Below are 11,589 nucleotides of genomic sequence, written 5' to 3'. Positions count from 1 at the left end.
GAATGTACTTTATTTTATTTTTACCACATGTTGCCAGTGTTATTAGGCGGGCCAAACCATAAGAAGTTCACGCTATAAAATAATTCAAATTGTATTTTTAATGTTTGGGTATTTTTTTGTACTTCTTTTTTAAATTTATTTATTTATCTTTTTTTTAATGAATTGTGATCCTAATGATGACATCTAGCTCAAACCGGACACACGCGTCAATATGAGTATCCGCCTGCACCTGCGCAAATAAAAAATAAAAGAAAAATATTCCACTCAGCAGTTTTGATCTTCATAAGAATCTGGACATTTTTCAGGGGGGTCGGCCCTCGTCACATTACAGGAAGCAGTGAAATAAATAAACATCTGACAGCAGCAATATTTCAGTCAGCCGGTAACTGCTGTAGCTCTGCAGTCTGCAGGACGCAGAACGCAAAGCAGACTGGAGTGTTTCTATCACAGATCATATCCATCACCGTGTCCTCATCATGCGTCAGCAGGACCTCTGGGTCTGATCCTGCAGCAAATCGTTCTCTGAAGACACCCAAAATAAATGCAGCTGGAGCTTTTCTGCATCCAAAACCTCCCGAACAGAAGCCCGCTCACTTTGTAATGACTGATTTGTTTTGCTGACAAGGCCTTCAGTGAGTTCAAACCGCATTGCTGAACTGCTGCCACACGTGTATTTATTTACTGCCGGCATTTACACAGCAAGACTGAAAATATACAGCGTGCAGGTGAGACTGAGGCGGGAATGAAAAACAGAGAATGTGTCTGTTTCACCTCTTTGGGTTGGATTCTGAAGGTAACCTCGGCTCTACGGTCACATTTGGCCTCTGCAGGGCCGCAGCCTGAGGACTCATAAAACCCTGCTTCTTGAACCAAATAAGCTCTTTGGGGTATTAATTATTTTATTATATGAGCTTCAGTCTTTTCCAAGTTGAAAAAAGTCGAAATAATGCGTTTTAACTAAAAGACGCGCAAGTTTTCTATCGCGCCACTGAAACTGCACACTCACTACGTTTTTTCTTAAAAGAAAAAAAAAAACTGTTCAGTGGCCACAGTTTAAAAAAAAAAAAAGATATTTAACGTGGAACTAGCACTTTTTGAAAAAATTTCAAATGATCCTAATTTGAGTAATATTTTGACCTCTATGCTTATTTTTCAAAACCGGCCCCTCGGTCTCAATAAGCCTCTTTCCTTTAACGCTGCTAATAAATCACTCAAATTAAAATCAAATAGACGGCACTTTATTAAACAAAACAAAATGTAATGCCTTCAAAATATTTTTTTTTAACAAACAACACAAAATGAATAAAATAAGTCAGTACAGGCTACAGAGTCCCCCCTCTATTTCTATACAAGAACTGGGACAATTAAAGGCAGCAATAAGAAAATTGGAAAACGTGTTTGGTCCTCAATTTCCAAGCACTCCCTTTTCCTAAAAAATAAATTACTATATTAGGCTATAATTTACAGTCTAGTCATAAAAGCTGGTATTTGAGCCATCTGTATAAACAATTCTCAAAGTGAGAGGGAAGAAAACTTACGTGTTTTGGTGTTACACAGCTCTCGACAAAGAAAAAAAAAGTCTCTGAATCTCTCATGTCCATTCGGAGTGTGAATGAAAGACCAAAGGTACAAAAAAATATAGAAAATATATATTAGAGTTATTAATTTAAAAGAGAATTTTGGCTTTCAGAACTTGCTGCAGTCATAAACAAAAGCTCCTGAGGTGCGGTAGATGGACTGGCCGGACGGGAACGCCATCTGACAGCTATTATTCCCGTTGACCGGGGAGCCGTTCAACCCGATCCGCTGGGACTCAAACATCTCCCGCACTGAGTGGAAGTTCTGCTGCTGCGCCGGGTAACCCGGGCTCAAGTGGCTCAGGTCCCCGTACCAGGACGCGAGCCGGCCCTGGTGCGAGTGGTGGCTGTCCTGGCCCGCCTGGCTCAGGTTTCCGTGCCCGAGCGGGGACGCGGTGGTCGTGGTGATGCAATAGTCGGGCAGAGCCTCCTCCACCGTGGTGGATGGCACCAGGTGGCCACCGGAGGATCTGTCCCCCGCGTACAGGCTCATGGCTTGCATGTTGCAATGATAAGTGGCGTTGGAGCTCGTGGAGATGACGTTCTGGTTGCAGGTCGTGGAGCTGTAGGCGGAGGTCTGGTTAGGGGAGTAGTTGAGCGACAGTGACGGGGTCCGAGAGGACGCGATGAGAGGTGGGGAAAGCTCGGCCTGCGGAGACCCCCGCAAGGAGGTCATGATGTTATCCACGCTGAAGCCCTGCGCCGCGGCCTGGCCGTGGTGGTGGTGCTCGGGTCCTTCCATGCTGAGTGACCTGGTGGAGGGGACGCTGTGCGGACTGCCTGTTGACATGCTGCTGCTGCTGTCGGGGCTCTCAATCTTGGGCACGGCGCCCAGGGTCGGGGACGCGGCCTGAGGCGGCGTGGAGGTCCCGTTCTCAGTCTTAATGTCCTGAATCCGCACCGGTTGAGAGCCCTGGCCCGGGGGGTCCTGCTCCCGGCCGGCGTTACGCGCAGAGGGGTCCTTGCCTTGCCTGTCCCGGTCTTCTTTCTCCCTCTGCACGTCTTTCTTTTTGAACCTCCTTCTGCGCCGCAGGAAGCTGCCGTTCTCAAACATGTTGTAGGAGTCCGGGTCCAAGGTCCAGTAGCTGCCCTTACCGGGCTTCTTATCGTCCCGGGGCACTTTGACAAAGCACTCGTTGAGGGACAGATTGTGTCGTATGCTGTTCTGCCAGCCCTGCTTATTGTCCCGGTAGAAGGGGAACCTCTCCATGATGAACTGATAAATCCCGTTCAGGGTGATCTTTTTCTCCGGTGAATTCTGGATCGCCATGGTGATGAGAGCGATGTAGCTGTAAGGAGGTTTGACCATGTCCTTCGGCTGGTGCTGAGGGGTGTACGGTCCGTACGCCCGGGCCATGCTGGCCGGGTACTGGTCGTGGGCCGCATGTGAGTACATGCTCATAGGCGCCGGCATTCCGGTGTATCCACCGCCGGCCCGGTAGTAGCTCTGGTCGCTGCTGATGTAGGGTACGACTCCCAAAGAGTTGGGACTGGACACGGAGTAGCGCGCCTGCATCCTGCGCAATGAGTAAAACCTCCCAAACTGCTTCCCCCCACGAACTGTCACAACTTCAGCTTGTGCTCCGATTCTCTCACAGTTCTCTCTTCTCTCTGTGTCGCGTGGAAGTCCCTTTTAAGCCACAGTTCGCCACGGTGAACCGGAGAGCGCGCGCACTGCTGCACTGAACATTTGGGAAACTAAGAAGGCTGGAGGAGCATGAGTCTACACAGCAAGGAACTTTTTTTTTTCACCCTTCACATTTTTTCCTCCCTTTTGGCTGCTCGGGCTGCTCCACCCCGAATCCGAATGTGTGCTCCATCATCCAATGGGACGACGAAATGAACCCGTGGAAAAGCTGCATGGTGATAAAAGTTACTACCCCCACCCCCTTCCTCCTCCACCCCCCTTCTCCCTCTCTGTCTTCTCTGTTCAGAGTTATTAAAATGCTTTCAAGGGTGTGCCCAAAATGCTGAAAATCTTACTTAATGACCCAAATCGAGAGACATTTATTATTGTAGATTAATTTTTCATATTTAGGGTCATAAAATAACTCTAATTTATCTATTTTGAAGCAGAGAAAGTGGATTTATTGTGTGGTTGCCAGGCGTAAGGGTTCTGACCAAATTACTGTCCCCTCCTCTCCATCTCCTTCATTTCAAAGCTGTGCGTAAAAGTGGAAATCTACCAAAAAGCCTTTTCTTAAGCACATTCTGTCCATACCTGTTATACTGAACACTGTTTTTTTGTTTGTTTGTTCTTTTTTTTTTTTTTTTTTAAATGGAGCATTTTAGAATTACAAGCTTAATAAAATGTTTTGGGATAATTAAGCGCTCAATTAGAGCCGACGCATTACAGATTAGGAATGCAAAATGCGCTAACACTCATTAGTCCGCAGTCTGTGAGAAACTATCATCAGCTGCAGCTGAGCCTCTGAATAAACAGACAGACATGAAAGAGTTTGTTGCCTCCTCCTGCTTCCCGACTGCGCCGGTGGGCGGTTTGTGGAAACTAATTAAAGGTTAAATGAAGATCATTTGGCCGAGCTGGGTGAGAAAAGGTTCCCTGGGTGCGAGCGGCTGCTCAGACTGAGGTGGGATTTTTAAGATGAAGACCTCCAAATGTCATTCACACTGAGCGGGTGTTAACAGAGCCATCAACATCCTCAGTGGTTCGAGGAAGTCAAAAGTGGTTGTGTTGATTGCAGAACCTGCAAACAATATCGTGGTTTCCATCCGAATAACAGAACAATTTAGATACATTACAAAGATGTGGATGATGAAGGAAATGACGTGAATAATCCATCGTTTTCTGGTGACCAATAATGCAACTAAATTAACAATATATTTGTTATACATTAGTTTTATATCAAGCTGAGAAAATGTGCGTGCAGAGAACAAGACACCAATACCAGCAACTATTAATGTTTAACGGAAAATCTCTTTTGCTTATTTGTCTGTTAGCAGATAATTGTTACAAAGCGGTTAACCGTTATACCGCTCAGTAAATTAGATAATATATCAAAAATAACTAGGTTTATTAAAACACATAGCTATGTTTGTGTATTTAAAAAAAAAAAAAAAAGATTGTTATTCAGTTATTTTGCATGGATAATATGTACTGAGAAATTTGTCACCACATTTTCTCCCCATAATTATTGTATAACTGCATAATATTGTTGCGTCTAAAACATGATTTCAGAATGGGGAAATCTGTGTTTTTATTGATATAATTGTAGCTATTTAGAAGCCAAGCGTGTAAAATGCAAATGTTTTATAAACATGAAGCAGCCTTGCATGCTGTAGAAAGTGGTTTTATTTAACCAAACCCCTCTGTTTGACTAAGAAGGCTGGTATCTCTGGTGTTGTGTTAATGGGATACGGAGGCTATCAAATGGTCGTGTAGTACAAATAGTCTGTTAGAATTTAAAGGTTCAACGACATGTAACCAAATGTAGCTAATTCTCTTGGTCATATATGCTATATACAAACGTTAAACTTGTATTTATATTTTCAAAATCGAAATATTTCATGAATCTCTTCGACAAAACTGCTAAAAAACGTAATCATCAAGTTCTTGGAAAGCTGTAAGGTTAACCATTTTAACCGTTTTTGGTAAACAGATGAGCGATAACTTTATTATTAATCTTTAAAAATACATTTCGTTGGTATTAAGCTCCTTCTGGGGGGAAAAATGAACTAATAAAATTGATGTAGGCCGAGTGCAATAAACAGGCACATGCCAAGTACAATTTATGTCTATCTTGGGAATTGGCCAGATTGGAGAAAAAAAAAAACAAAAAAACGAAAACAGAGGGAACAGGACAGAAAAACAATTTTCTGCATTTTCATTTGAAGAGAAAAGAGAGGAAAATCCTTGTTTATTCCATAATATTCTATTCAAGGAGTTAATTTCCTCACTTGTGTGTTTTGATTTTGCTCTTTGATCTGTGATTTGCATGTGTCTGCAGGACAGAGGAGGAGGAGAGGAAACAGACACTGGCACCTGTGGGTTTGTGGATCGTTTGGTTCTGACGGAGCGGGGACCTGATGACCACAGCGCCCATCAGCTGCATCCATCACACGGACTCTGTAGGTGTGAAAATCTTATTTAATGCGCACATATCTGCAGCTCATCTCTCCCTCTGTCTGTCACAAGTCCCTTTTCAGTGAAACCAGCTATGTGATGATATTCCGACAATGACAAGAATGCCGCCACGTCCAGACGTTCTTCAAAGTATTTCATTTAGGAATATTACTAGGATGGCTGTTTGCCATAAATTAATGTTTAATTGGGGTTTTACTAGACAACTTCTACACAGACAGGCCTGTTGAGGTAAAGCTGAAGGCTACAGTATTGGTCTCTTATTGTACAACACTTGCCTGCCCCCTAGTGGTCAGTACACAGAGCTGCACAATGCTATCAATAGCCACAGTTACTGTTGGGCCTTTAAATTAACATTTCCATTTAGGCATTGCGATTTAGCAGCCATAAGACATATACAAACATATAACTAATGTTTATAAGGCACTATAATGCAGTTGTTGTCAGATTTTTTTTTATTATTGTGTTTGACAACAACTGTAATTCATCCTTTTGGTAACCAAAATGTAGACTGGTATATGAACAGGTAATGGGTGACAATATCATAAAACAACATAATATTGTGTAAAATGATGTCATATTAATCTGTAATTATTATGAAATATGCCCTCAATGGTTAAGCTGTAACCTGTCAAACCAAAAATATTCATATGTAACTGCATCACTCTGTGTTATTAAAGCGTACAATAATTTAAAAAAAAAAAAGCTAAATAGGGGGACTTAAATTTTAATGTTTTCTGTTCTGCAGGTGCACTTTTTTTTTTTAGCTGAGATACTGATAAACAGATTATAGATTCCCTAATTTAAACCCCAAATTACTACACTGTGTAGTAAAATGTATGAAAAGACACACAAATGAGCATATTGCTGAATGAAAAAAGAAACTTTTTTGTTTAAGAGAAGTGCTGGAACATTTGAATGACACAGATTTCTGACAATTTTGGTGACTTTGAATACAGAATTAATCCACATGGCATGTTTCCTGGCTTCTCGGACATGCTATTATTGTAGTGTTGCACCATTTCAGTATTTTGTGACCTCATCAATGTGTATTGATAGCTCTCAGCAGTATGTCTTAAATCTACCAACATCTGATGTGGACGTTGTTAATCCATGACAGTAGTTATATTTCAGTCACTCATGTTCTGAGGTATGCTTGTGTAGCATTAGGAGTCTAAACCTGTGGGACCCTTACAGAAGGCATAACCTGACCAGGATTCAGACCTCCCAGCCAGCGACCAACACTGTGCCATTCCACACTGAGAGACATGAAGAAATGACTGGAGTTCTGTACAGGAACACTTGTGCTGAGTGTGAGTTAGATCACTGAAACCAGTGGAGCGCTAAGATTATGTGTGACTTCCAGTTCCAGACTGACAAACAGCTGCTGACTAGCCAACCTGACATAGTGGTGATTGAAAAGGAGCAGAAAAGGGCAGTTGTGAAAGTGGTGGCAGTCCCAGCTGACAGTAACACCAGGAGGAAGGAGCATAAGAAGTTGAGTAGTACCAGGGGCTGAAGGATCTCTGTCCAGAAGAGTTCAGTCCAAGGAGCAGCTAAGATACAAAAAACAAAAAGAATGTAGAGGCTTTAAAAAGTAGACTTTATGGCAAAACAGTTGTACTGGATTGGATTATATTTCACAGTAAATATTAGATTCCAAAGGTCATTAATAGGCAGAGTTAAGCAGATAGAGTTAGGATTAAGGTTAGGTTGGGAGTTAAGTTACCAGGTACAGACCAAACCTCCCCCGGAATTTGCTCCCAAACTCTGATGCCCACCAGGGCCTCAACAACTGGTAAGTCTTTTTTTTTTAAAATCACACATTGGATATAAACGATCTCATAGCACCTCCTGCTGCCACATTGAAGTAAGTGCACCATCAGCAGTACCAGGAGGTGGGAAAAAAAGGAAAAAATGAGTTTATTGAGCACATTTTTATCCATTAAGTCCAACAGTTTGATTCACTGCAATGATAATAATGATACAAATCAGATTTTGGGTAGAGACCCATTTAATTTTGTGTCTGGACCTTATATCGGTTTGTGGTACTGCCCAGTGAAGTCTCACTCCTGTGGGATTGATTATGAAATTCTTTGTAGGCACTTCAGTGTCATCAACAGTGTTTATATTAAGTGTCTAATTAAACACAGACGAATTTCCAAAATATCCCAGAACCTCAAAGCCATGCACCCAAAGACCACATTGGAGCTGGTTTTCAAATAAATAGCTGCCAATCATCCATGTGCAAAACATTAATCTTGTGTTTGGTGCTCCGGCTGTGACTGGTTTGAAGAGGGTAAAGCTGTTCTCAAGGCCACAAAGCGCCTCACAGTATGGCAGTTTTTCCCTTTTTTACCCCAAACTGGACATTTGAGACCAGACAACCGAGTGAGCAATGCCTCTTTGGAATCCCAAATAAGGAGTAGGGAAACTATTCCCTCAAGAATTACATTAAGAATCGTTGAGCGGTTTCTGAAAAATGTTCTCACACGATAACACTTGAAGAGTCTTATGTATTCTTATTTGCATTGCATTTTAAGTGAAATCAAGATTAGCAAAGTGATCTAGACTGTGTTTACCAAAGTAGTACTATCAAGACCAAAAGTACTTTGACGTCAAACACTGTATTATTTACATTTAAAACTGAGTGTATTGGGGCCCCCCCTATAGCTCACCTGGTTGAGCGGGCGACCCATGAACAGGGGCTGTAGTTCCCTGATGCAGCGGTCGTGAGTTCGAATCCCGCTCACGACCCTTTGCTGCAGGTCTGTCCCCACTCTTCTCCCCCCTTTCCTGTCTCTCTCTACTGCTCTAAATAAAGGCAAAAGCCAAAAAAAAATATATTTAAACAAAACAAAACTTAGTGTATTGAACCAAGTGTAAAACTGGCAAACTAAAAAAAAATCGTTCTGTAGAATGTCAGTAGTATTGTAAGCAAAGGTAGGTTTAATCTAATGCATTATCATTGTTACAGAGGTTTAACTGAAATGTACTGGTTTAGTAAATAACAAACAATACTACATATTATTAATCAAATTAGTATAAACTGGGGCTGCAAAGTGGATCTGTGGTTAGCATTGTTGTCTTGCAGCAAGAAGGTCGTCCCAATGAGGACACCTGGGATCTTTCTGTGTGGAGTTTGCATGTTCTCCCTGTGCAGCGTGGGTTCTCTCCAGGTTCTCCGGCTTCCTCCCACACAGTCTAGAAACATGTTGAGGTTAATTGGTGATTCTAAATTGTCCGTAGGTGTGAATGTGAGTGTGCTTGGTTGTCTGTGTCTAAGTGTAGCCCTGTGATAGCCTGGTGACCTGTCTAGGGTGTCCCCTGCCTTCACCCTGAGTCAGATGGGATAGGCTCCAGCCCCCCTCGACCCTAGTGAGGACTAAGCGGTGTATAGATAATGGATGGATGGAAATTAGTACAAACTGCTGACACTTAGCAGGAGTCCAATCTTTTACAGCTAAACTCTGCCCCCTGGTGGATTTGCCGCAACCACCAACACTCTCCTTCTGAGGGTTGGCCTCAAAACTCCACCTCCTCTTTTGGAAAAGACATGATTGTATTGCACAGTTTAAAAAAAAAAGTGTTTACCACACATTGACCTAACAACTGCCCTTTTGCAGACAAGCTCTACTATTCCACTATGACATGGTTTAAGCAGAGCCTGTTGATCGGCCACTGACCCGATGCACTGAAGCAGCTCAAGACAAATGCCGTGTTGCAGGTATAAGACTCCAGCACTGTAGATTTACACCACTTACCAGATTTTTCCTGTCTGTTACGGTGAGCTTTCACCAGCAATCCCCCGAGCACACGCATCCTTTTTGTAATTCTACATGCAGTTATTGTAGCAGGCCATCAGTCTTACTGTCCAGCTCCAGGAAGCTACAACATTTCCAGCTTGGGAAACTTTCCTGGAAGATTAGCTGACTTTTTTCATAACTTTGTCAAGGTAAAACCTGCTTCTTGGAAATATCCACAGCTGCAGTAAGAACAAAAATATTCTGGTGGCACAGGTTTTTAAGCCTTATGTGCATATGATCTGGAAAATGAGAAGTTTGAGGCGCTGAAAGCAAACCTCCAAAAATGCCCTGACAGCAGCTGGAAGAAGCTTTTCTAAACAGCCAGACAGATTTCATTGAAGGCTTTGTAGAACATTTTGGCCTCTGCATCATCCAGACAAGAACACAAGATGACTTAAGGAGTGTGATTGGTGACAGCAGCATGATGTCCAAACTGCCTGATGTAGGAAGCTGAACTGAGACAGATGTTGAAAAACAAAAACAGCCTCGTATCCTGTATGCAAGGAAGATTTTTGGCCGTACCTCCAAGGAAGTCAGAGTAGAAACACAGATGAAGCCCTTTGCAGTTCCAACAGTTCTTCAAATGAAGCAAACAAGAACAGCAACACCTGTGGTAACACCGAAACAGACCCACTACATTCATTTCCAAACGAAGAGCCTGGCCTTCTGCTCAGACATGTTGCTGTATGGTAAAGTCATGCTTGATTGACATCTGTTTGAAAGGATTATCCCCCACAGTCAAAATTACACCAGAATCTCAGTTATTTAACCTGTTGCAAACAGTGCTTTTAAAGAGATGTCAATGTACAGTTGCCAGTCAGTTAGTTCTGAACTATTGGATGGATTACCATCAATTTGTAACATAAAATCATGCATGAAAACTGAAATAAAAAGATTACATGCTTGATCTTCTTTTTGTTACAACAGGAGCAATTCAACATGCTCAAACATTACATAAATGTTAATATGTTTATAGGGCTTTTGGGGCATTATACGTTAGTATACCCTCCTGCAAATCATTTAAACGTCAAGCGATTGAAAGTTGTATCACCTTACAATCGTTGCATTTCGTTTTAGTATTTGCTCTTATCAAAACCTAATGGTTAAGGTTTGCTTTATCATAAATACATTTTCCATAGTGGGAAGTCAATGCAACAAAAGTCAGCACAAGTTTCATTACTGAGATTCCAATCTTTTAGTTTTAATACTTTTTGTATCCACTTTAATATTTGGTGAATGACTCAGTCCTCCTCAGCCTGCAGCATACCAGTGCGTTGCACAAATTCTAGGAAAAATTATTTTTGCTGCTCTTTGCCGGGAGTGTTGTGTTGCTCTGAACAAAAATCTCCAAAGGTGTGACATACTTGTCCCTGTCATAGTTTTCACTGTTCTTCATTAGAAACGTTTGTGTGATTTTGGCAGTGTGCTTTGGGGGGTTATCATGCAGGAATATTCCTCTTCTGTCAAGCTTTTGCAACCTGGGAGTCATCTCGTAAGCCAGCATTTTAGCATATCCACAGGCATTTGTGGTTCCGTCTATAAATGTCATCATGCCAACGCTTTTTAGACTCACGCAGCACCAACTCATCACACTCCCACTAATGTGCTTCACTTTCAGGACTATGCATTCACTGTGGTAGTCTTGACATGCTGGACCTCATCTGAGATGGACAAATTTATATTTGTCTCATCTGACCAGAGGATAGGCTCCCAATATTTTTCAGATTTCTGTTCATGTCTTTTAAGAAAGTTTTTCCTTTGTTTTTAACAGCAAGGGTGATTTTCTTGGATGCTGTCCATAGAGGCTGACATTATGTGCTGTTCTTCACGCTGTCTTTTTTTCTGAAGGGGATTGTACAAGTAACATACTGTTTATCGTGTCATTTTAGAAGGACAGCTACTGCTCCAAATTGCTGGCAATCCCTCCAAAGATCTGCAGTGACATTTTACCTAAAATATCATTTTCATGATGACACAAGAGAATAAACAAAAGTGAGGAAGTGGATGGCCAGGCTAACTAAAATCTAATGAAGTTGTGTTTTTTCACAGTGCTCTGAGGCTGATTTCTAATATTTCCAACCATTTCTGTAACTTTATTGGCAGT

General features: G+C 42.0%; 1 protein-coding gene across 2 annotated transcripts in view; it reads right to left on the bottom strand.

Annotated features, from left to right (window-relative positions):
- Positions 1-3,413, bottom strand: part of LOC103354726 (forkhead box C1-A) — a 9,109-nt gene extending 5,696 nt beyond the window's left edge. For both annotated transcript variants that reach the window (XM_008278194.1, XM_008278195.1), the window contains exon 1: positions 1,539-3,413. In XM_008278194.1, the coding sequence (XP_008276416.1) occupies positions 1,687-3,093 (1,407 nt within the window). In that variant the 5' untranslated portion in view covers positions 3,094-3,413 and the 3' untranslated portion in view covers positions 1,539-1,686. The remainder of the gene's footprint in view (positions 1-1,538) is intronic.
- Between the last annotated feature and the right edge of the window lie 8,176 nt (positions 3,414-11,589).

This window comes from Stegastes partitus, unplaced genomic scaffold, assembly GCF_000690725.1.
Source record: "Stegastes partitus isolate 25-593 unplaced genomic scaffold, Stegastes_partitus-1.0.2 Scaffold118, whole genome shotgun sequence".
Lineage (NCBI taxonomy): Eukaryota > Metazoa > Chordata > Actinopteri > Pomacentridae > Stegastes > Stegastes partitus.
The sequence above is the reverse complement of the archived record's forward strand: the minus strand, read 5'-3'. Positions and strand labels throughout refer to the sequence as shown.